This window comes from Terrapene carolina, unplaced genomic scaffold (assembly GCF_002925995.2).
Source record: "Terrapene carolina triunguis isolate 2854851 unplaced genomic scaffold, T_m_triunguis-2.0 Scaffold96, whole genome shotgun sequence".
Classification (NCBI taxonomy): Eukaryota; Metazoa; Chordata; order Testudines; family Emydidae; genus Terrapene; species Terrapene triunguis.
Window position 1 is genome coordinate 31773078 of NW_020664447.1, and position 26319 is coordinate 31799396.

General features: G+C 45.0%; 2 protein-coding genes across 3 annotated transcripts in view; one reads left to right on the forward strand and one right to left on the reverse strand.

Moving 5' to 3' along the window:
- FAM180B (family with sequence similarity 180 member B) overlaps nt 1–3084 on the forward strand; it is a 6627-nt gene extending 3543 nt beyond the window's left edge. Inside the window, exon 3 of the mRNA XM_024210893.3 lies at nt 1866–3084. Coding sequence (XP_024066661.1) covers nt 1866–2309 — 444 coding nt within the window. The 3' untranslated portion in view covers nt 2310–3084. The remainder of the gene's footprint in view (nt 1–1865) is intronic.
- Nucleotides 3085–4883: 1799 nt separating this feature from the next.
- On the reverse strand, nt 4884–25384 carry C1QTNF4 (C1q and TNF related 4). 2 transcript variants are annotated; one of them, XM_024210889.2, is made up of 3 exons: nt 25329–25382; nt 21752–21882; nt 4884–6589 (listed from the first exon to the last, which is right to left on the reverse strand). In XM_024210889.2, exon 3 carries the CDS (start codon nt 6585–6587, stop codon nt 5469–5471), a length of 1119 nt encoding a protein of 372 aa, XP_024066657.1. In that variant the 5' UTR covers nt 6588–6589; nt 21752–21882; nt 25329–25382; the 3' UTR covers nt 4884–5468. The 2 variants fall into 2 exon arrangements, with proteins under 2 accessions (XP_024066657.1, XP_024066656.1); XM_024210888.2 differs by lacking the exon at nt 21752–21882 and having other exon boundaries at nt 25329–25384.
- Between the last annotated feature and the right edge of the window lie 935 nt (nt 25385–26319).

A 26319-nucleotide genomic window follows, 5' to 3' on the forward strand; every position in this document is an offset into this window, starting at 1 on the left:
CCCCCCGGACTGCCCTCCCCCGTGTGCGGGGCCGGGCCGTACAGCTCCCTCCGACAGAGGCGACACCCTCCCCAGCTAGAATTGTCCCGTCTCTGATTTTAGCATCCATTGCTCCCTCTCCCTCATGACAGGGTTGAGCCCCCCCCCGCACCCCATCCCTCGGGGAAGCCGTCCGGGAGCGGGGAGCCAGGGGGATGCACCAGGGGAAAGCATCCTGTTGTGGGCAGGAATTCTGGCCTTTCCCGGCGGGACAGCCTGCGGGCGGAGCTGCGAGGTAGGCAGAGGCCGGTGTCACGTTTCCCCCAGCCGCGGGGACAGACCCGGTCCAGCTCCCGGGGTTTGCAGAGCAGGGAAGGGGCACAGACCAGCGTGATGCGCCCTGCCCTGCTGTTCTGCTCCCTAGGACAGAGGAAAGGCAGGGAGATCTGAACTCTGCCCAGGGAGAGAGGACACAGCTACAATATAAAGAACATCCAGGAGCTAGGAGCTGAGTGCCTGCTGCGCAGGACGTAGGAGAAAGCAACAGATGCTGCCTGGCTTCCCCGAAGCTAAGGGGAAAGGCCAGATACAAAGTGGGGGAGATATAAGGTGGAGAGGAGGAGGAGGAGGATACATGGAACAGGGAAACTGGAGGCTTGAGGAGAAGCATCCATCTCCCACCCCCAAATGTAGGGATTGCATTGACAAAGGAAACTGAATTTGGAACAGCAGCTCATGAACAGTGGACAAATTTAGTCGCTACAAAACTCATTAAAGCATTATTCAATAGTCATGGTATTTTTTTATCTCTGGCTCCCCCATATGAAAAAAACCTGTCTGCGCCGTTGTCGAACACAGAGAAGTGCCATGCAAGAGACAGAAACAGGGAACTTCAGGGAGCAAGTTAAGGAAGGAGGGAGGGGAGCTGGCCCTCAGAGGGAGGGAAGAGGAGTTGCTGCCCAAAGATGTCAGATGGGGCTAAAGCATTGCCAGCCCTTGTGATACTACCCCGCCTCATGATTTTAGGGGCTGGGTTTAAGCTGCTCAGGCTTTTAGCAATAACTTCTCTGTGATTTCCCTTCTCCCCCCATAATACAATTAGCCACCCTCTCCCCTTATCTTGAATGGTTTGGAAGCCAGGCTACCCTTGGCTAATATGACCAGGCAGGCTGCTCTGAGGAGCAAATGAAGTGAGGGAAGGGGATAAAGAGGATAATGTAGAAGCCCAGAAGGGAGACCAAGAAGGAGTCAGACATATACAGGCTGGACAGAGATGTTGTTGGATGCAGGGGAATGTGGGGAGGGGAGGCAAGAGAAGAGCACCATAGGAGGCAGGGGAACGATGGGGTTAGAAAGCAGGGCCAGCTCCAGCTTTTTTGCCACGCCAAGCGGCGAAGGGGGGGAAAAAAGATAAACCTGATTGAGCTGCTGCCGAAGTGCCACCGAAGAGGAAGAGAGGGAGTGAAGGACCCGCCGCCGAAGACCCAGACGTGCCGCCCCATGAACGGACGGACTGCCACCCCTTTCTATTGGCCGCCCCAGGCACCTGCTTCCTTCGCTGGTGCCTGGAGATGGCCCTGTTAGAAAGGAAGAATAGGGTAGATGAGAGGAACTGGGTGGGGAAGTCAAGGATAGGGTGGGAGGCAGACACACAGGAGCCTGAAAACAAAATATCATTTGTTCAAATTGTACATGGTTTTACCTTTAGCAATCGTGTTTGCATATTGTATTGCATACCCTACACGTCCCCCTACCCTGAGTTCCTTTGTACAATCCTGGATTTGTTAGGGGTGGCAGATCTCTTCATAATCCCTGCAGGGGATCCTCAGCTGCAGGACAGTGGTTGGCCCTAGACTCCCTGCTCTCATACTGCCCTTCTCTTTCAGTTGCTCTGGGAAGGACTGGAGATTGAGGCTAACGAGACAATCAGGGTGCAGGATGAGGAACTGGCCTCTCTGCGCACAGCAAAGCGATTTCTCCAGATCTTCCAGCACCAGGTTCCCAAGACATCAGAAGGGATCAAGGAGCAGCTGAAACATCTTTCACAGGCAGATGCCCCTCTGAGTCTGGTAGAGTTTGATCAGCTTCTCTTCACCAGCGTTTACTGCGCTTATCAGATTCGCTCCATTCAGGGCCTGGACAAAAATCTCTGGATCAGTTTCTTTTCTCAACTTGTTGATGAAATCCTCCATGATCTCTGCAAAGGATTCTGCCCTGCAAATTCCACTCTCCTGGCTTCCTGGCCCTGGAAGGAGAAGCCTTTTTATTTAACCTTACTGAAAAAGTCATATCATTCCAGCCTGGCCATGACGAAGAGAGGCACCGAGTAAGGAGACTGACATGACGAGATTCAATTGCATTCTTGTTACTCTGAGTGCTGCCAGTCATCCCAGATTATGCTGGTTACTGTGCAAAAATGCCACCATTCTTCCTCTTTTGCTTTCTGTATTGTACTGGCAACATTCTAGGCATTTATCCAACCAGATATTGTCCCATCTTTAAATGTGAAACGAGGCCTGGGATGTCTCCCTAGGATCTCCATAGAAGTCACACTTCTGAGATGCACTTCTGCCTTGATCACTGATGGCCATTAGAGATGCCACAGCACTTTTTCCAGAAGTCCAGGTATTAGCCTGTGATGGCTGAATTCCATCTCAGGTAATTCCATTTTGCCTCCCTAAATTCCCCATGGTTGCAGTTGGATACAGTATTTTTCCCTTACTACAGTAACTCACTGTACAGCATAGCTGTGCTGTTCATACAACTGCTGTGTTCCACTTTATAGGTGGCTACATTCTGTGGTGATTCATATTAAGTTCTGACTCATTTTATCTGTCATCCCATACCAGGTGCCTGGAACAGTTTCCCAAGTAATGTGCACCCATTTCCTTCCAAAAACTCTTGAAAATGTACTGATTCCATGAACCCTTCTGGTATAGATATCATTCCCTACTTTGTATTAGTACAGAATGGGTATTTGCTTGTCTCTCATCTACTAAACTTTTGAGGGTAGGGATCCAGTTATTTGTTCAGCAGATTTTACCTCTTCTAGAGAGTCTTCTTCTACATCTGTGGTACTTTACAAATAAAGTAATTGGAACAGTACTGTATATGTGCAATCATTATTTTTATAATCAGGAATTCAATCAATGTAGAGCTCAATTATGCTTCTTTGTCATACTCCCTACAGCATGGTATTAGCAACATAAATTCAGTTAGTCCAGGTGAGTTTTATTTGATATTGGTTTCTTGGTTTGTGCTGGCCCTCCCATTTATACTGTAGATGCACTAATCCTGAGCCTCTACAGCCTGCGCTTTGACGGTTAAGGTCATACTTTCCACACAGTTTTACTAGACTCACAACTTCCACAGAGGAGCCACTTTCAGAAATGCATGCAGAAAATGACATTCCCAACAGCAACAATTAACTTTTGACCTAGTTTATATTTTTCTCTCTCATTATCTGACAGATGGAGATGAGAAACAGTAACCCAATAATGACAGGCCCAGAAGCAAGATGTAGGTTTTGGGGCACGGAGAATGATTTTAAAGGTCAGAGTTACAATTTTACAGGAGAATAGGGAGTTTGCAAGGCATAGATCTTGCAAAGAGTGTAGAAATTGGGACCAGGGTCTTATTTGCATTCCAACTCCTGGAAACCGGAAATAAAATATAAATGCTGCCTCACGCTATAATCCTACACTTCTTTCTATACCCCTAATCCCAAACCTTCACCTATTTATGGAAGTCACTTAGTCTTATAGGGGTAAGATTTCCATGGGGGTCTTGCAAATGAATATAGTTTGAGGTAGAGAAATTGAAATGAACATAAGGCTGGGTTTGGGTTTCACAAGAGGGTGAAAGATTTGAGACTACAGTATTGCTAAGGTTTAAGTAAGAACCCTAGGTGAGGTGCATCTTTCTTGGTTGAGACTATGGGATTTGATATGAGGACCTCAGATAAGGAGGTACTGTCTCGGATTAGAGTTTTCATGGGTGATTAGGTTAGAGGCTTTGTCTTCTCTTGAACAAAGACTGTGAATGAAGCCAAGTTGATGGCAAGTTTCAGCCAAAGTTTAGGCTGAGACCTACAAAACCTTATTGAATTTGGGAACCAAGCCAACATTTGAACACAGGTCTCACACAAGACATTAATCCCATAGCTCTGAGGAGCCCCCTAATATCCATTGCTCCACTGAACTCTTGGGTTCCCACCACCTCTCAGATTACTGTGCTACCACTGCCCCCAATCCCCTGCAATCTTAGTGCCACCCACACTGATCCCTCTATAACAGGAGTGGGGCTCACTGGGACACAGTGTGGAGCAAAGGCAAGGACTATGAGAGCATGGACATTGAAATCACCTCTTATACCTTAGAAGTATGGTGGTGGCTTCCCCCTAAGGCAGGGTTAGGTAGAGCAACAAGGAAACAAAATGTTGTGTTATGAAGTCTAGTCACACTATAACGTTAAGAGTGCCCATTTCTTGGCAATAGTAGAGTTCAATACAGGCAGTATCACCATACACATTCAGACCATTGCCATCCCCAAATGTTCAAAAATCATGAGCCAGGCACCCCCAAACTCAGGAGATTTTTAAAAACAACACACATTTTGGGTTATTTTTATTTGCCTTCTTATTTAGGAGCCTTTAGGGTATGCTTGATTCATGTTTTCAAACTTTTCTCCATAACCACAAGAGCTAGAAACTTAGTTGGGAGTTTTGTTATGAAAGCTGAGATTCACGGACAGACGGACACAATCTGTGGATTTCAGCAGCTGAGGCTTTAAGCAAAAACACCAGATACTGTATCATGGGATTCGCAATAAAATCATAAAAGTTGGCAACACTGGATACCTCCTCCCGCAATTCCCTGACCTCCCACAAAATACATATACTCTGGCACAGTGACATACAATCTAACTCTGTTTAACAGTCTTCACAACACAAACACATGCAATAGTTCACACAATATCAGAGCCTCTCTCCTGCCCAGAATCAGTGTCGCAGGCAGTTCTATACACACAAGTCTCCGCAAACCCTGCACATTTTATTTTTTTACTTTTATTAAATTCATTTCAATTACATTTTCCCTCCCCCAGGCCTCCCTTGGATGTGCCAGGAATGTCACCAGATGCTGTGCTTTCTGGTAGGATTGCCTTCAGTAGGTCTCCCAGCATTTCTGCAGCATCCCCCTGAATCACAACTCCTCATTTCACTGCTCCTGCCACCAAACTACCTCATGCTTTATGCTTAAATTGAACGGTAACACTGGACTCACACTACCCCCTGCAAAGATCATTCTACAGATAAAAGACAGAAACAGCAATGGCCCTGCAGCTAGGACATGAGCATGCAGCATAAGGAAAGCACTGGACACACATTAGCATGCTCTTTAACATTGTCACGTAGAGGGTGACGTCCAACCAGGACCTCCACCCAAGTCCACTGCATCTTGGCTTCTCTTACGTTCCTTTCACACCTGCATTTAGATTTTTGACCTCGTGGGGGAACTGGGACTTGGGGGTGGCTTTGGCTGAGCCTCCGGATAGATAAGGAATCCTGTGAAGGTGATGTACTTGCCATGGTTGCTGTAGGCACCATAGCCATCATGCTGGTGGCTGTAGAGCCAGACAGTGTCTCCGTAGTGCAGAGGTAACATAATGCTCTGGCTCTGCATCTCCCGCCTCTTGGAGTGGTTGTCATCATAGATCATGGCCTGGACCTCATTGTGGTTTTTCATAAGTTTCACTGACATGGTCTTAAAAGGCATTTTGCCAATGGTGAAGGAGAAGTAATATGCGCCTGGCACGCGGCACAAGAAGATGCCACTTGAGGAATTGAAATCCCTTCCAATGTTCACAAACTCTATGTCAAATGTTATTGGCTCATGCTGGGTTTGCTTCTCATCTGTTCCCAGGAGGCTTTGTGAACGAGCAACAGAAAATGCAGAGCGAGGATCTTGTTCTCTGGCGGGCTGATCGGACAACACGTGTCCCTCTGAGGCTTCGTTCTGCTCTCCTGAAAGTTGATGAATAGCTGGATGGGGCAGCCCTGCAGCTCCCCCCAGCTCCTGAGAGATCACACCATTTTGGAAGTAGGCAGAAGTATCTGGATAGATGAGATACCCATTGAAAGTTGTGTATGGGCCCACATTGCTGTAGAGGGCATACTTGGGATCCCCATGTAAACGCAGCCAGACTGTATCTCCATAGTCCAGCTGCAGCATGGCACTCTGGCTAGCCACCTTCCGCTCCTTACGGTGATGCTCATCATACACAATCACTTGCACCTCATTCTTGTTTCTCATCAGCATGACAGACAAGTTTTTCTTGGGGTATTTCCCAACCGTGAAGGAGAAGTAATAGGCCCCAGGGATCCGACACCTAAACAATCCAGCCTTGGGATCAAAGTCACTGCCAATGTTCACATAGACCTTGTCAAAGGTGATGACCATCTCAACGCTCCCTTCCATGCTGCTGGTTCTAGCCACAGAGAAAGCAGAGCGGAACTCAGTCCCAGGATCGGTGGGGTAGCTATACACAAGGGTACAGGCCATGTGGCAGAGGAAGCTAAACAGGAGCTTAGCTTTCAGGGCCATCATCATATCTGAAAAGAAAAAGGGAACACATTTTAGCGTAAGTATTTTCAACTTATACACCAAGTGAAACTCAGAACTGTACCTTGTTACATAGACTCCAGGGCCTGCGTCAGGCTTTGATGAGTCCTGAGTCCCATCTCTGATCAGTGTGAGTGAAGACAGACGCTCTAACTAAGACCTGGGACCATGACTCAGTTCAGATCCCAGGGCTGTCTGCAGCTAGAGGTGGAGCTTCTAGTCCTGTGCTCAGAGGCCTAAAAATCCCTTTGCTTTGAGAGCCTTGCAGCCTTCAGGGGTAACTACATGGAGCCCTGCTGCTCACGGAGCACAGAAATCTCAACCCTCATCAGGATTCTGGGAGGTCTCCTTCTGGAAACACTTTTAGTTACAGGATTGAGATGCTATGACTAGGAAGCAACATTACCCAACATAAGCCTTGTACTATGCTAAAATGCAGGTGAGGAACATATGGTCTAGAGATTACCATGCAGATGTCGCTGTGCAAGATTAGCCAAAGGGCTGATACAGCACTAGTTGCTTCAAAGGGTGTAGGACAGGGAAGTTGGTGGACCCTGTTAATTAGGCATCCTACTTATATCTACACTGCAATGTAAGCATAGGGTTCAAACTCAGGCCCTAACTCCCATTCTCTACACACGAATTGCGCTAACCCATAGTTTAGACCTAAAGTCCCAGGACCCCATGGGGTGGAGGGTCTGAGCCTGATTCATGCCAGGATCCAGGGTTCAAACCCTATTGCTTTGCAGTGTAGACGCAGTCACACTGGATTCATGCTCTAGGAGTCCACCAAAAGTATCTCACAATCCCACAGGCCAATTTTCTTTGTCCTCTAGACAGTCAAGTTTAGCAGACAGTCAAGTTTTCCCACACTGCATCAAGAACATAGGGTTAAAGCAGCCACACTTTGGGAGGGCACTAGAAAGTCTGGGATATGGGTGGTTGGACTCAGGCCCACATAATGCAATGTAGACACTGGAGCTCCAAGATGGGACCCAGGGTTTAACAATTCCTAAGCTGGGGTTACAAATAAGTATAGATGCTCAAATCCTATGTTAACAAACCCAGGGTCTGCTAACTTGAGTTCTACTAACCCTGGGCTTACATTGCAGTGTAGATATACCCTTAATGTTGTTTACACTGCAGTACCACCTCCCTTCCCTGAAGAGCTCACAAATTAACAGACAAAGGGAGGTGAAAGAAAGACCATGTACTGCAGAATGCTTAAACTGATGATAGGCCAGGGTTAAATGGTTTTATTAAAACAGATATATTCATTTATCTTACATCAATTTGTTATATATAAAAATTATCCTGAGCTGCCCCCCCAGACTTGCCATTGGTTGATTATTTCTTGTAAGCATCATGGTAGAAGTTAGTTTCAAGTGAGGGATTTGAATGCAGAGAGCGTAGTAGCTGTGGGAACCAGTTCAGGAAAGGTAGAGCCCAGAGCTCGAGCCTGAGACTGAATGTTTACATTGCAATTTTATAGCTCCCCAGCCTGAACCCTGTGAGCCTGAGTCAGCTGACACAGGCCAGTTGTGGGTGTGTTATTGCAGTGTAGACATACCCTTATACACAGGTTGTGTGTCTGCACTGAGTACCATGATGACTGTGGCATCCGTACTTGCATTTGGAATGGGAATGAAAGAAATGCTGAATCCTTTTCTGTCATCAGCTACGTTAACCAGCATGGTTCTAACATGCTGTCTGTGCTCCAAGGCTGACTCAGTGCATTTGGGAGTCAGAGGATCGGCCAGTGACAGCCCCTCTGGCAAAAGACACACAAAGGGACTTTATCAGTTTAATAAACTCTTCAGTGAATTCTGACCTTATGTTGCCTCAAACAACAACTGCCCAATTTCAATTCCAAAGCAGATTTCTCTGTAAAAGGGTCACTTTGGACATGAGGGGAAAGGGTTTCAGAGCTCAGGCTCCAGCCCAAGCCCAAAATGTCTACACTGCAATTTTATAGCCCCTCAAACCAAGACCCAAGAGCCCAAGTCAGCTGACCCAGGCCAGTGACAGGTCTTTTATCACAGTGTGGACATAACCAGCTGCAGCGGAGTTTCTGATTTCACTTTATCAGCTCTTCCCAATAACTCACTCGTAAATTATTTAAATAAAGAAGTTAATTATGCTGTGTTTCCAACAGCATGTGTTATTTCTGTGACAACTCCCACTCACCACTCTCAGGATTATTTAGGTTATTTTTCCTATTTAAAATCATTTAGAAAGTGTCTGGGGGGCATTGATACCAAAATACTAATGGCCAATTAAGCTGGAATACACCTCCCCCATATCACCATGCCAATATCACAAAGTCCTCAGCCAGCTACAATGCCGCATTAAACAGAAGTATATTGCATCCTTTCTTGAACTCGGATGCTGTCGTTGCAAGATTCTCAGCTAGGAACAACTAGAATGCCCACCCACTATTCCAATAGGTCTTCTGGTGTTTGTTAAATTTAAACCCACATTGGCATCTCTTTCAGTATAACTGAACTTTTCCAGCAGATTGCCCAGGCAGTGACAGTTTCAGTGTGTGAAGCTAGTGATAGGCACTGCAGTCACTGGCTTCAGGTCACTTCATGATATAGGCTCTGAAACTAAGGAGTGAGGTAAGATGAGAGCTCCAGAATAGGACTAAAAGCCAGGTCTCCAGAATGGACCACACAAGCTCTAGCTCCAGGGCCACATAGCCTGTTTGCTTCAGCGCTCTCACTGCAGCAGTCAGGATTCTGGCCAACCCACTCTTCCCTCCCTTACCACCGATAGCGCTGGCATATTTGGTGTCACCATAGAAGCGCACTATGAAAACCAATCAAATACAGGAGGACAAAGATAGAGTGTTGCCTTGAAGCAGTCTATCCCACTAAGGAACAGTGGCCCATGGGGAAGAATGGGAGAAGAGGTTTGAGACACCATAGTGCAGCAACAGGAATGAAGAACATGGAGACAAACTAAACTGCACAAAGCATGCTCTAATTTCCAATTTCTAATTTTAAAAACACCATAGTAGAGGCTTAATGTATACCCCAAGTAAAAAAAAACAGTAAGAGGACCAAAAATGCCACCGTGGCTAAACAACAGAGTAGAAGAGGTGATTAGAAACAAAAAGACATCTTTTAAAAATTAGAAGTCAAATCTTAGTGAGGAGAATAGAAAGGAACAAACTCTGGCAACTCAAGTGTAAAAGTATAATTATGCAGGTACAAAAAGAATATGAAGAGCAACTAGCAAAAGACACAAAAACTAAAATAGCAAAAAAAATATGTAAGTATATAGCAGAAGCAGGAAGCTTGCTAAAAAAAAAAAAATCAATGGGGCCACTGGACAATTTAGGTGCTAACAGAGCACACAAAGAAGACAAGCCTATTGCAGAGAAGCTAAATTAATTCTTTGCATCAATCTTCTCTGCAGAGGATGTGAGGGAGATTCCCACATGTAAGTGACAAATCTGAGTAATTGTCCCAGATTGAGGTGTCAACAGAGGATGTTTTGAAACTAATTGATAAATTAAACAGTAATACATCACCAGGATCAGATGGTATTCACCCAAGAGTTCTGAAGGAACTCAAATATGAAATTGTAGAACTACTATCTGTGGTACATAACCTATTGCTTAAATCAGCCTCTGTACTAGATGGCTGGTGGATAGCTAATGTAATGCTGATTTTTAAGAACGGCTCCGAAGGCAATCCTGGCAATTACAGGCTGGTAAGCCTAACTTCAGTACCAGGTGAACTGGGTGAAACTACAGTAAAGAACAGAATTATCAGACACATAGATGAACACAATTTGTTGGGGAAGAGTCAACATAGCTTTTGTAAAGGGAAATCATGCCTCACCAATCTATTAGAATTCTTTGAGGGTGTTGTCAAACATATGACCAAGGGTGATGAAGTGGACATAGTGTACTTGGACTTTCAGAAAGTCTTTGACAAAGTCTCTCACCAAAGGTTCTTAAGCAAAGTAAGCAGTCATGGGCTAAAAGAGATGGATCAGTAATTGGTTAAAAGACAGCAAACAAAGGGTAGGAACAAATGGTGAGTTTTCACAGTGGAGAGACATAAATAGTGAAGTCCCCCAAGGATCTGTAGTGGGACCACATTCATAAATGAGCTGGAAAAGGGGGTAAACAGTGAGGTGGTAAAGTTTTCAGACCATACGAAATTACTTAAGATAGTTAAGTCCAAAAGCTGACTGCAACGAGATCTCACAAAACTGGATGACTGGGCAACAGTTATGGCAGATGAAATTCAATGATAAATGCAAAGTAATGTACATTGGAAAACATAATCTGAACTATACATACAAAATGATGGGGTCTAAATTAGCTGTTACAACTCAAGAAAGAGATCTTGGAGTCATTGTGGATAGTTCTCTTAAAACATTCGCTCAATGTGCAGCAGCAGTCAAAAAAGCAAACAGAATGTTGTAAATCATTGAGAAAGGGGGATAGATAATAAGACAGAAAATATCATATTGCCTTTCTATAAATCCATGGTACACCCAGATCTTGAATACTGCATGAAGTCCTGGTCACCCCATCTCAAAAAAAGACATATTAGAATTGGAAACAGTACAGAGAAAGGCAACAAAAATGATTAAGGGTATGGAACAGCTTCCATAGGAGGAGAGATTAAAAAGACTGGGACTGTTTGGCTTGGAAAAGAGACGAGTAAGTGGGGATAGGATAGAGGCCTATAAAATAATGAATGGTGCGGAGAAAGTGAATAAGGGAGTGTTATTTGCCCCCTAACATAACACTAGGACTAGGGGTCACCCAATGAAATAAATAGGCAGCAAGCTTAAAACAAACATAAGGCAGTACTTCTTCACACAACACACAGCCAATCTGTGGAACTCATTGCCAGGGGATGCTGTGAAGAACAAAACTATTACGGTGTTCAAAAAAGAATTAGATAAGTTCATGGAGGATAAGTACTTCAGTGGCTATTAACCAAGATGGTCAGGGACACAACCCCATGCTCTGGATGCCCCTAACCTCTGACTTCCAGAAGCTGGGACTGGACAACAGAGGATGGATCACTTAATAAACTGCCCTGTTCTATTCACCAGCCATTGTCAGAAGACAGAATATGGGGCTAGATGAACCACTGGTCTGACCCAGTATGGCCATTCTTACGTTTTTACATTCAATGCTACCTTGTTCTCATATTTTAGATGCCAAGAGTAGCAGGAAGGGGGAGATGGGCATTGCTGTGGGACCATCTATGTCTGGTGTATATGAATGGGAGTTTTCAGAAGTTGTTGGCTGAGGTTAAGCAGTCAGAAGGATATATCAGGAGGTTATTTCTATGTGGCTGGAGCAGCCAGATGATTCCCAAATGCAATTGAATTAATGACATTAAATTAATCTGAAAGAAAGGCACCAAAGTGGTAGTGACTCACACAGCAAGATAGGCATTTCAAACCATTTTTTTAAAAGAATGAGACACACTTCACCCTTTGCCTGACCTGGGAAACATCATCAATAGCCTAGTGCTGGCTGGAGGTGACTTTTCTGACTTGGGAACAGTATCAACCCATAAATGGAAAAAGTGTTAGCTTTATCCCTGCACCGATATTCATAACATTAAAACGTCTTCTGTAGACATAGAAAGGTGACCCCATTTCTTGATTGTTAGGCAGATAAGGATTTTTCGCAAAGTATTAATAAGATTTTGGATTCTGCAGCCCTTACTCAAGAAAAATGCCCTTTGACTTCAATGGGAATTTCACTCAAGTGAGAGAGGAAGAATCAGACAGAGTTTGAATAACACGCTGCTGCTGGATTAAATATAATCAAAGCTTCACAGAATCATGGAAGCTGCAAGAGAGAAGACTAGCACTTTCTAGCTGACTACACTGGAACACATTGCTTTCACCCTAATATTAAAAGACAGCTGCAAGTGTCTCAATTATCTGAATCATCAGAAGCCTGTGTAATGAGCAGCCTGCCTGCCTTGTGGTTAGCAGGGATATGATGAAGCTATTTCTTTTGATTTGCCCAGATATACTTTCTGTTCCATTCATTGGCCACAAAAATGAGTATCAGATAATGATGCAAACTCATCATTTCTTACAACCTCAAGGAAAAATTAATTGCATCACTTCCTTAAAAGCAGAAACTGTGTAAAGGGTCCCATGTGGAAGTGCCTAGGGACTCACTCCTGACTTCAGATTTTCTCTGCTTATGATGGATGAGGTTTTACTGAACTCTGGGACAATACTCACTGGAGAGACATTACCAAGCCTTTCTCTGTGAACTACCTAGGATGCTTTCGGGGAAGTATAACATTTTGAAATGCAGAAACTACAGTGAGCTAAGATAGGGAGTCATTCACCTCAAACCTTTACTTTATTCCAGGGAGTCCGTTAGTGTAATATATTGGCTTCCATATGCTAAAATATCCCTGGAGGGACAACAAACCCTTTGAAGTTCCCCAACTGCAGCCCCAGTTAGAAAAAGGAAGTGGAGAGTTTTGGTAGAAATGTCATTACACCTCTAGTGTGACGTTGCATTTCAGAATATTAATGAAACCTCTGACACCTCAGTTCAGCGTCCCAAGGGGATGTCTAGACTAGGATGACGTTTTTTGTTTGTTTTTTAAAAACACAAACACGTTAGTGTAGTCAGGGCAAGTTACATTTTAAACACACTAATTGAGGTAAACCCTAAGTGGGAGCCATGGGTTCACCTCAACCAGCTAATGTGAGTTCAACTATAGTTTGCCCTGTCTATATTAGTTTTAAAATGTTAGCCTACAAAACAAACAAGACATAACCTTCAACCTTTTAATCTTAGTCTACACATAACCAGAGACTCTAAACTCAGGCAAACGAGAACAAGAACCCGCTCATACCCATCAGTCTTGAAGACTAGAAGGAAAAGGCTATCAAAGCAGAGACATTTTAACCATAGTTTCTGAAATGATGCTGAATTATTGTTGCATTGTCTACGCTTGCAATTAAACCACACACAGCTGATCGGGTGCTGAATGCATTGTCAGTAATAGGTAGCAAAAAAAAAAAAAAAAGTTACCCACTGCTGACAAGGGTTTAACCCCAGTTCAGGGGCGCATGATTTAGATGCAGGTGTAGACTGCCCCAAACAGGTTATGAGCCATAACCTGAGAAAGTCAGAGGCATCTGTTACCACGTGAAGTTTAGTTAATGCTATCACACTTCCCATTTGTACACATGAGAGACTGAGGTGGTGTCTACACTGGGGTTTTTTTGGACTGGTGCAGCTACATTGGTGCAAAAACATCCTCTCCACTCACAAGGTTAGAAAAGCCTCAGTTCTATTCTGATCCATGTGTGTGAGCACGTGCGCATGCACTCCTCTTCCCTAGACTCCCTCTCTCCCTCAGCCAGTGTGGGAGCTGCTATGGCAGTATGATCAGGCCTTGCCAAAGTAGCCCATCACTAACCAAGGAACTGAGTGATAGGCCACAGGGAAGGTCACTCCGGGGAGTAGAATCAGATGGGAGAGGTTTGTCTAGAACATGACCTTCTGATAAATAAATTAGGGAAATACAACCTAGATGGAGCTACTATAAGGGGGATGCATAACTCGCTGAGAGTAGTTCCCAGTGGTTCACAATTCCCAGAGAGCAGTTATCAGTGGCTCCCAATCAAGCTGGAAGGGCATATTGAGTGGGGTCCAGCAAAGATCAGTTCTGGGTCCAGTTCTGTTCAATATCTTCATCAATTATTTAGATAATGGCATAGAGAGTACACTTATAAAGATTGCAGACGATACCAAGCTGGGAGGGATTGCAGGTGTTTTGGAGGATAGGATTAAAATGTAAAAGGATCTGGACAAGGTGGAGAAATGGTCTGAAGTAAATAGCATGGTCTGAAGTAAGGGCAAATGCAAAGTACTCCACTTAGGAAGGAACAATCAGTTGCACATATACAAAATGGGAAAGGACTGCACAGAAAGGAGTACTGCAGAAAGGGATCCGAGGGGCATAGTGCATCAAGCTAAATATAAGTCAACAGTGTAACACAGTTGCCAAAAAAGCAAACATCATTTTGGGATGTTTTAGCAGGAGTTTTGTAAACAAGACATCGAAGTAATTCTTCTGCTCTACTCCACACTGATTAGGGTTCAACTGGAGTATTGTGTCCAGTTCTGGCTGCCACATTTCAGGAAAGGTGTGGACAAACTGGAGAAAGTCCAGAGAAAAGCAACAAAAAATATTAAAGGTCTAGAAAACATGACTTATGAGGGACGATTGAAAAAATTGGGTTTGTTTAGTCTGGAGAAGAGAAGACTGAGAGGGGACATGATAACAGTTTTCGAGTACATAAAAGGTTGTTACAAGGAGGAAAGAGAAAAATTGTTCTTTTTAATCTCTGAGGGTAGGACAAGAAGCAATGAGCTTAAATTGCAGCAAGGTTGGACATTAGGAAAAACTTCCTAACTGTCAGAGTGGTTAAGCACTGGAACAAATTACCTAGGGAGGTTGTGGAATCTCCATCATTGGAGATTTTTAAGAACAGGTTAGACAAACACCTGTCAGGGATGGTCTAGATAATACTTAGTCCTGCCATGAGTGCAGGGGACTGGACTAAATGACCTCTTGAGGTCACTTTTAGCCCTACGATTCTATGGAGGGAGCATTTTGAAGGTGTTGGGAATATGTAGGAAGTATAGGGAGATGAAAGGAATTAACTGGGATGGTTGCCAGTGACTGAGACCCAGGCAAGATGAACAGTAGGGCTCCCAGCTGAAAGGAAGCCAGGGAGAAGGCCAAGAAGCAGGTAAGCCTAGAGGGCAGGTACAAGGGAAAGAGTGAAGCAGAAATGTTAGAGGCTTGAAGCAGATGGTCATGCCATTGTTCAGGGCCTCAGGATTGGAGCGACTCCTTCCTAGTACTTTTGTTCATCTGGGGAAGACTTTTTGGTTTGGCTACAACTGATACCAGAGAGGTAAGTTATAAGAAATTTCCTATTTTCATGTAATTAACATAAGCCTTGTGGGCAGAAGTAAAACACACAGTAAAGCAGGGGTCGGCAACCTTTCAGAAGTGGTGTGCTGAGTCTTCATTTATTCACTTTAATTTAAGGTTTTGCGTGCCAGTAATACATTAATGTTTTTAGAAGGTCTCTTTCTATAAGTCTATAATATATAACTAAACTATTGTTGTATATAAAGTAAACAAGGTTTTTAAAATGTTTAAGAAGCTTTATTTAAAACTCAATTAAAATGCAAAGCCCCCCGGACCAGTGGCCAGGACCCGGGCAGTGAGAGTGCCACTGAAAATCAGCTCACGTGCTGCCTTTGGCACACGTGCCATAGGTTGCCTACCCCTGCAATAGAGGTTATATTGGAAATTGTTCCTATGATACCATTGGTAACCTTCACACTACTGACATGCTAGAACTTCATGAAATTGTTATAAAACACTACTGTTAAACACTAGCTTAAAAATGTAACCCATGCCATTATGATTGATCTGGTGGGATGACAAAGAGATGGCATTGCTGAACTTGATCTGGATAAACCTTATAATGGATCAACTCACACTATTTAAAGAGGAAATGGGAAGCATAAGTTATTTAAAAATAACCAAGATTTAGCCCTAATATGTGCCTTTGTATCTATTTTATATTATAAAGGAATACTACCAACCTTGTTTAGATTTGATATTAAAAAGGAAAATGTATATCAGTAAACAAATTGTATATTAGTTAATATTTATATAATGGGAGCACCCAAAAAAACCAATCAGGACTGGAGCTCCATTGTGCTGTACAAATACACACAGATAAGGGTCATCTCTGTGCTGGAAGGCTTATAACCTGAAAGTCAAAAAGGTTGATGACAGGGATAGAATGTACAAATCAAATGAATATAGCAAAGAGCTGGCACAACTTTGTTATTGTAATTATACTACTATAAAGTAGGACAAGGAATCACTGGTTACTTACTGTTGTGGTTGGATGAGATTTTAGGTCTGTGGAAGTGGTTAACATTATCTGGAATTTGGATTGAGGTGGAAAGATCTGGCTACTGTAGAATCCAAAACCTCCCCTATAAATTCTATCAGTCTCATCTCCCTATCCCTTTTCATCTGGGGCTTAAAGTCTCTGCAGATCTGACAACGATCATGGAGGTGACCCTTGCACTTTAGGCACCTGGAATGAGGGTCATTTACTGGCATAGTCTTCTTAAGGCTTAAAGCCCGGAAACTGAAGCACACCTCAGTACCAGGCATCAGTACCCAAGACAAGTGGGAAGCGACCCTAAGAAAAGCAACAATTGAAACCTACACTAAAGTTGCTAACAACTATGAAAAACAAATACCACTAACTACATACAAGAGATAAACAAAGTCTCTGGAAAGGGAGAACATTGTCAGCAGGAAGCTAACATGCTCAGACTACCGATCAGAGGCGGTATGAAGGAACTGAGGGGAATCCTTACACCATTGTGTAGCAGCATAAGGAAGAAGAGAGCACATGTGCCACTGCAATGGGCACTGCTAAGGGAAAAAATCTCCAGCTCTGGTGCACTGGGTGCACATACACCTGAAGTGGAATGGACATGTGCAATCATGTGAAGAACAAGTTAGTAAGACTAAATGAGTAGGGAGGGAAAGGGTCATTTTTCATCACCTGCCTAGTTATGATCATCAGGCAAGGTTTTGTTGGCATCAAAGCAGAGGCAAGTTTTAAAGGAGGAATATGAAGGAGGATAAGATAGTGGCTGTACAGATTATATGAGAGATATTTCCCCTGTTCCCCATGCATAAGGGGGTAGCACGGGAGAAAGCCTGAAAGTGTCTGTGAGAGAAATTGGCTGGTGGGTGGAAAGGCTGGGAACACAGACAGAGTGGAGATAGTTGTCAGCACCACAGTCTTTCCTGGTAAAGTTTTCAATACAAGTTTGGGAGGGAAAAAGAGAAAATTTCTTCACAAGAACTAAGATGGCCTGGCTGCCTGGAGGCAGCTAGCTGCCCCGGTTCCTAGAGAGCTAAGTGTTTAGTGGAATCTGGGCCTCCAAAATCTAGATTATGACAAATCACACTACACCAGGATTCAGAGCTCCCTGGCAGTGGGACCTGCTCTGCACAAATGCAGCTGTGACTTGAGTTGCAGTGGGACAGAAGGCACTACAGGTGTGGAAGACAACTAAGGGTATATCTGTACTGGAGAGGAAAGGTGTAATTTCCAGCTCAAGCAGACATACCCATGCTAGCTCTGATCAAGCTAGTGTGCTAAAAATAGAAATGTAGCCAAGGCAGCAGGCACAAAGAATGGGGTGACTAGCTGCGGCAGTGCAAGTGACAGGGAGGCTGCCCCCAGAGGTATGAGCCCATCTGAGACCATAGGTATGTACTTGGGGCAATTAGCTTATGCCAGTACTTGCACCACTGCAGCTATACTTCTATTATTAGCATGCTAGACCCATCAGAGCTAGTGAGGGTATATCTACTTGAGGTGGAAATTATACCTTCCACCTCCAGTGTAGACATACACTAAGAGGCCAGTCAAATAACCACATTAAAACTAGGCCAAATTTCAGGCTTCCTTTGGGGAGGGGGCAGAGGCGGAAGTGGTACAGAAAGAGTTCTGCACTAACGACCAATAAGGAAAATCTGCCTGGTATGAGCCCCAATGAAGAAGCCTGAGATGCAAATTGACTCAATTCCTTATTCTTCTGTCCATCTGCCTCTTATGTTTCATCTCAGGCCATTTTAACAGGAAGCAACACTGCAGATCCTGCCACTTTCCTGGTGTCTCTCTCTTACTGGGGGAAAAGGGAGCTCTTTTATATCCTTTTCCAACATGCCTGGCTGCTTTGCCTATGCCTTCCAGAATTTTTTGTTCTGGAGCCAGAACTGGAAGCAGTCTGCTCTTGACCTACAGTCTCTTTAAAGGGCCAGCACCCCATCTTAAAATACTGTGTTGGGAAACATGAGTACTATTCATACATGGTGGGTAGGGAGAGGAGACAAAAAACATCACACACACAAAGCAATGAGTTATCATTGATTATTGAAATGGTTAGTCCTCAAGAGATGGGGGTGGGAGATGATGGAGTGAATAAATTCTGCAGCATATAGGGCGCCAAATGATTAGTTTTCTAAATATATTCTTATTTTTCACAAAGTATGTATGCTCCACTGAAAGGAGAGGGGGGGAAAGAGCAGTCAGAGCTTATACAGTATTTGTTGCTCATTGTCATACTTTGTGCTCACAAGTCCCAGAGAATATCAAAGTACAATGATTTTAAACACTTTGGATAATTCCACTGTAAGAATAGTTCAACTACACTGGATTTCAATGCTAATATGCCACAGTTCATCGAGCAAAGTCTCAGTGAAAGCAGCCTTTTAAATATCAGAGGCTAATTCTTCCATTTTCTCCTTGTCCTGTGCATTCAACACAGATTCTTTCCAGCAGTCGCTTTGTAGCATTGTGGTCCCAGAGAGTGTCTTGTTTTCATTTTAAAGATTCCCCAGTGCTTGGCTGGTGTAAAAATCATTTCAACTCCTTTTGCTATGTGATGATCTTTACCTTTTCTTAGAGCTTTTCTTTTGTCGAAGTGGAAACGTCTAAAGCCTGGGGACAGAAGAATCTTTCTCCCTTCAGAGGATTTAAAATTCTTTTTGGCTGAGCTCAGAGCATGCTCCATCTATTCTAGTCAAGATCTTATATTGAGCTCATCACCATGGCATCTGAAAGAAAGGATCATGATTCCTCTTATTTTTTCTACCTGTCTCCTCACTGGGATCCAATAGCTTTTCATCATACACAGAAGAATGTTCCATACTATTTATGTTACACATTTGGGCACTGTCGTTTCCATAACAGCTACATAATCCAGTTTTTCTCTCCTTGCTGGAATGCCTAAAAATGTCTATTGTGGGACTGCACTTCATTTGATAGTAGTTTCTCTTGTCTCTCTCACATGGCATTGTTTTTTAGCAAGGGCTTTACTCTGAGCTGTGATAGACACTAGTATAGGGTAGAGGCTGTGTCGTCAGTTCAGACTGATTATCTGGTTGTTCCATCTCATGTATTATTTTCTCCCATTTCATGCTTTTTAGCATTCACAGACTCAAACATCTGCTCTAGGGACATCAGAGAAGCTTCTTGTTTATGCCTTGTCCAGAAAGGAGTTCTTTCAACATTCTTCTAATAAATGGCTCCCTTTCTTTTAGCTCCTCTTCCATAAGTGCTGCACTGTGCCTGCACTATGTATGAGGTATTAGGCCAAGATTTTAATAAGTCCACCAGGTAGATTTTGTTTAGTTTTGCTCCCACTAAGGACTATCGCCCTTGTCTGGGGGAGTGGCTCAGAATAAAAATATCAAAGAGTTATGAGGTTTGCATTTCTATTTGTTTAAATGAGTTTTAGTTGTTCAGAAAATGAAGTTTTCCCAGTCTGTCGCTTCTGGCTCCTGCTCTGCACCCCCACCACTGCAAATTTTTAAATTGCTCCACAACTGTCCAGAATCTCAGATTTCATTTAAAAAGAAATTAAGTCTGCAGCCCTTATGTTGCAAAGAAAATCTTTAAAATATAAAGTGAATGTAATCCAGTTCAATGATTTCTGCAAGAGTCTACAGGAAACATGAAACAATTGCTCAGAGAAGTGCCAACAGCCCCATTCATCTCTATAGCATGTAAACACTGTGCTCCTTGATGTCAGTTTAAAATGTTGACAATTATTTCACTGCTGATTATTCTAGTAGAAACATCCAGGTAACATGCTTATTTGTCAATGTTGGATGTAGTAATGGGAGGGATGGAGCAAGGTAGGTAGTTGCTTTCAGATTTCTGGGGTGTGGAATGAGAACTTTAAACCTCCACTCTCCATAGACTTAAAGTCTCTTCTGGGAAGAGAAGTGTGAGAAAGTCGGTCCAAGCCTTCCCTAGTACTAAACTCCTCAGCTGCCTCCTTGATACCAAAAGCTAAAACCAGCTCCTATGCCTTCCTGGGTGCTAGAAGCTCCATCTGCCCCCCTCTTAGCAGTCAGAACCTCCAGCTTTGCCCCAACATCTATGATGCAGTTCTTCCTCAATAAAAAGATCTGCCACATAGTGAAAATGTGAGTCAGCATAAAATAAGAGTATTTTAATAACAAATTACATCAGTAACACAAGGGATACTATACTGGCTAGCCCGGTGGGAAGTGACGAAGACAGAGCCTGCTGAAGGGACTGGGCAGCGCTGCAAAATGGTAGTCTTTGCTGTACAGTTTAGTTCTGGAGAATCCCATGGTTCTTATAGCCCTGGAGAGCAGACTGCAGGGAACATGGCTCCTTTGGATTCAAAGGAGGGAGGACTAGATGGAACCTAGTAGGGTTTAGAGTTGGTTTAGAAAATCTGCCTGTCACAGAGAGAAAGGCCTCTGTTTGGGGTGGGAGCCCATCCCCATCCTATCAAGAATAGGTGTGATATTTTCTATGGAAACTCCAGTGCTGCATGCTGTGGAACCAATCTGATATGTGCTGAGAGCTCTGAGCGCATCTCTTCTATTTTTGCCCTGGCCAGAGCACATCACAGATTTCCCCTCCTCAAGAAGTCTCCATCCACTATTCTCCAAACACACAGCAGTTATTGATACATACCCCATTATCCCTTTCCCCCCAGGAAGAGGGAATCTTCCTCCCCCTCCCATATTGCAAAAGTGAGGCAGGTGGAAGGGATGTGGGAAAGAGTAACACACTGAACCTTGGGCATTGCAGGTGCAGCAATAAAAAGGGAGCCTAGGCTGGCTGTAATGGGCCCTGCTTTTCCATCTCCAGCATCTATGAGAGTCTGTTCATTCCTATCTATCACCACCAGTCCAGCCACCCTCCACATACCTCAAGCCTTAGTAGCTCAGGCAAGCACTCTAGCCAAAGGGGAATCCATCTGCCTTCCTTTTACCCACTTTTTTCAAAAGTGCCATCCCATTAGGTGACTGAAGCTGGATGGTTAAGTTCTTGCTCCTGCCGCCCACAGTCTCTACATTCCCTTTCACTTAAACTAGAAAAGGGTTTTCTGGCAGGTGCACGTGCAGCCTGAGTCACTTCCACAGTAACAGCTATGTATGGGATGAATGAACAAAGTGCTGGGGGACAGAGTGAGGTCTAGCCTGTACAACTTCCCCCATGGAGCCTTTGTAATCAATTACCAGCCTCTGGATGGATTTCTCTGCTGCTCAGTTCTGTGATCAATTCCTGCTCCTGGTTGGGTTCTCTCTGCTGGAAGCCTCAGCTCTTTGATTAGATGCAGCAGGAATTCCTCTTTTGTTCTCTAACCTGACTGGAAGAAACGAGCAATCTTCAGTGGGTGGATGGGGGCAACAGAGCACTCTAGGGGACAGATTGACAAGAGCACGGGGGGCAGGGATGCTGTATGTGACTAGATTAAGTCAACTGGGAATTGGACAGTCACAACGGATGAATCAAAAACCAAGGGATTAATGAGATCTATGTAATGGGATCTATACTAAACTCCTGGATGATAATCAGGAGGGAAGAACTGAGGCATCTCCTGTCTGAGCTGGAGAAAACATGGGAGTTCAGTCGGGTAGGCTCTGTTTGAACAATGAATGATGGAATGTTAGCTTGGCAGCCCATAACCCTGATCCTTAAAACACCACATAGAAACCTGCCCTTTTAGGCCATGCAACAAGCTTTAATTCCAGTGCAATGGGGATTTGATCCTGGAAGGGAGGACTTTGCACCAGGGGAAATGTGCAGCTCATGTTAGAAATCAGACTCTGAGAAATTAAAAGGTTTTTGCGGTTTTCAGGAATAAATTACAAAGTAACTCTGAATATTAGACCTCAGCATCTGGCATCCAATCTCTGTCCAAGAGGAGACAGAGCAGGCTCCAGGGCCCTGTTTTGTGGACAACATTGCTCTCGTAACAAAGGCAGTATGGTAGAGGAAAGAACACAGAAGGGAGGGGGAGGAAGAACTTTTGAATTCTAATTTCTCAGATGCTCACCTCATCTTGGTTATCCATGATTTTGTCACCTTGAGGCTGGTTCACTGCAATGTGCTGTACCTGTGTTTAACTGCTCACACTTTTTGGCTAGTGCACCCACCAACAGCTCAGGGGGCTACTAAGAGCTCATTACATTTCTGCTCTGCACTGGCTGCCAATTCACTTCCAGGTGAAACTAAAGATGCTGGTTACTATCTACAAAAGACCTAAATGGTCTAGGTCTTTTTTACCTTAGAAATAGCTTCTCCCTGTTTGTGCACCTGTCTTATAGGAGCTGGAAATCAATAAATGGCTCTTGTTGCTGGAGTTTGCTCCTTTCTGGAATTACGTTTAACCCCAAACCTGATTGAATTTAGACACAATTGCAATACAACTTTTCCGGACTTTCCTAGGGTAACTGAACTATGGATATTTGAGCATCTGCCTAATTAGAGCATCCTTCTACACTTGAGCCATCTGGCTGCAGTGGGTTTATCTGGCTTATTGAGTCCAGATATTTAGAAGTGTGAATAGTTCCCAGTTTAGTAAAGTGTCCAGATCCCACAGTAGTGAGGGTGGTCCAGCTGTTAGCTGATCAAACTAAAATACACATAATAGCTAATAAGGTTCACCGTTTCACCACTGACTCACTCACTTCCCACTTCTGTGCCTATCTCCTCCTCCTCTGTTAAATACGGATAATATCCATGATGTGTTATCAGGATTAAGTCAATCCCCAACTTCTCCTCCATTGAGACCAACTGTGCCTGGGAAAGACCAACTTTTCCAGACAGTGAATGGTCATCAGACCAAGTTCCAGAAATATGATTCCTTATTTAAGGCCCCAACCCCATCATAATCCATCATGTTTCTTTGGGACGGACTATGGGGAATGGGATGGACACCCTTAATGTACTCAGACACCTGCCCCCCTGCCTCCACACAGACACAGTAATTTCTCAGGTATCAGTTAACCATTAGCTCCTTGACTATGGGTGTGCAAGCAGACAGCTGCCGTGTAGCTGGATGGAATCATAGTTTCAAAGACAAAGTATTTTAAAACCTTGTTACACATTCAGCTCCCTGGAGGAGACAAGCTGCAGGAAGTTGCAATGGCACCAGGATGAATAATTGAAGCAAGGCACATTCAGTATGTGCATAAACAGAAGGACCAGAATGCTGCCTCCTAACCGGCTGGCAGTGCAGAAACTCACAAATTGTCTTATGGATATGTTATCTGGAGAGGCTGACCCATTTTCCTAGGAGCTGGGGGTGGAGGGGAGAGGAAGTGACAGTAGGATTGCCAAACACACAAGGGAGATTTGTTCACAATATCAGGCACAAAACTACACTTTTCAGAAGTCAATGGAGTCACAGACTAATCCCAGGAGGAGCCATGGGGCTCAACTCCCCCTGGAAACCAACTACAGAGAGACCATACAGGCTTAACCCTCTCTCCCTCCAGGAAACTGGCTTCATGGAAGTACTTTGAGGTGTAACCCCATGGAGAGCAGGGCCAGGACCCACAGATCCTTGCATCTTCCACATAAACCTTAACCATTTTATACTGAAAAGCTGGGATTTATCAGGTATGTTATTTTAATCTATTTGCAAGTCTAACCTCTTACTCAGGACAAGGAGTGATCCCAGCCCCACAAAGAGAGGAGGCAGAGAGCCCCAAGGCATTGAGTGTCATGGCAAGTTGCATCCTACAGGCAGGGCCGGCTTCAGCTTTTTTGCTGCCCCAAGCGGCGAAGAAAAAAAAAAAAAAAAAAAAGAAAGCCGCGATCGGCGGCACTTCAGCGGCAGCTCTGCCGCGCTGCTTCATTCTTTGGCGGCAATTCAGTGGCAGGTCCAAGAGGGACCGAGGGACCCGCCGCCAAATTGCCACCGAAGACCCGGACGTGCCGCTCCTTTCCATTGGCCGCCCCAAGCACCTGCTTCCTGCGCTGGTGGCTGGAGCCGGCCCTGCCTACAGGAGTATCAGGGTATGTCTTCACTACCCGCCGTATCGGCAGGTAGCAATCGATTTATCCGGGATCAATATATCGTGTCTCATTAAGACACGATATATCGATTCCCGAACACGCTCACCGTCGACTCCGGAACTCCACCAGAGCGAGCGGTGGTAGCGCAGTCGACGGGGGAGCCGCGGCCGTCGATCCCGCGCCGTGTGGACCCCAGGTAATTCGATCTAAGATACTTCGACTTCAGCTACGCTATTTGCATAGCTGAAGTTGCGTATCTTAGATCGATCTCCCCCCCCCCCCCCCCCACAGTGTAGACCAGCCCTTACAGTATTACCTGGGAAAAGGGCAGGGAAGCATTGCACCTGAGGAGGGGGTTGCCTGGAGTGGCTCTTTCTCAGAGTGTTTGTGGAGCCTGCTCCTCCTGAAGGAGTGGGGCTGGGGGCAGAGCATGACCAAGATGACAGTTTGGAGATCTAGGTAATAATAATCACACTTTGTTCCCCCCTCCGAGAATTATGCAGGGGTTAAACCCCCCAGGGTCTCCCCCTCCCCCCATAATACTCCAAGTTGCTCTCCCCACAGACACTCTCCAATCCTGCAATGTAATTACACCCCCACCCCAAGATAATGCCACATAACAACCCTACAGCCCCCTTCCCAGGGACTAAACCCTCCATTGCGACGCCAACCCCCTGCGAGCCGCTGTCCTCTCGAAGGAAGCTTCTCAGAGCTTACCCCAGCCGCCCCCCCGCCCCCCGGGCCTGCAGGGGGCAGCTACCCAGGGTGAGGTAGATGGTGGGACTGTACCTGCTGCTGCTGCTAGGCACTGACTCCGCCGGAGCCGCGGGCTGGACCTGGACCTGGACCTGGTCGTGTAAGTGTCTGTGCCCGGAGCCCCGGCTGATGTTTGCGCACTGACAGCTCCGGAGCCGTCGCCGCTGCTGGAGGGGGACTGGGCAGGGGGAGCTCAGACACTCCGGGCTCCAGCACCGAATCAGTGACAGGAGGAGGGGCCGGAAGGGGGGCGGGGGAAGGGAGTGGGGGGACCTGGCTCAGTACCGCTCATGGCAGGGCACCAGCTTCACAGCCACAGGATTCCGAAGGGCTGGGGGGGGGGGGGGCATGTGAAAAGAGGAGCGAGGGGAGCGAGCGGGCTAGGCCAATGCAGCCAATCTCAGGAAGCCCCGCTGGGCTCCCAGTCACCTTCCTCGGAAGGAGCCGGGCTGACACTGCACCACCACTCAGAGCTTTATGACAACAGCATCTGCAGCGATCCCCATCAAGAGCAATGGATGCTAGAGAATCAAATCCCAAAATGTGCTGCACAGCCCTGGCCTGAGCAGGTGTTGAGCGTATCTTACCTACCAGATACCCAGTCTTTCCCCGTTTTATGTTGGCAGCCCAAAGGGTGCTTGGTGTGTCAAAGAATTTTGACAGCAGTTAGGGAAAAACTACAGGGGACTCCAGATTTTAATTTGGGGAGCACCAATTGGTCAGGAAAGAATTCCTGTCCCTGGTATTAAATGGCACACAGGTTCCAAAGGGCACATTTCAGATTTGTGTGTGTGTGGGGGGGGGGGGGGGGGGGTGATCTTTGACTCCGGGGGCTACTTAGGTACCTGAAAACTCAGGTTTTTTTTTTCTCTCCAGATAATTTAGAAATTAGCTGATAGGAGCACTGTATCTAATTCCTATATAAAAAAGAGAATTAAATAAATATTAGTCCCACTCAACTCTAATACTAACACGTTCTCACATCTTCTGTCAAGTCACTTAAGGGACACTGGTTAGGTTTAAA

What these genes read in the sequence shown, in the direction of transcription:
- C1QTNF4 (XM_024210888.2), bottom strand. Translation starts at nt 6,587, where the DNA reads ATGATGATGGCCCTGAAAGCTAAGCTCCTGTTTAGCTTCCTCTGCCAC.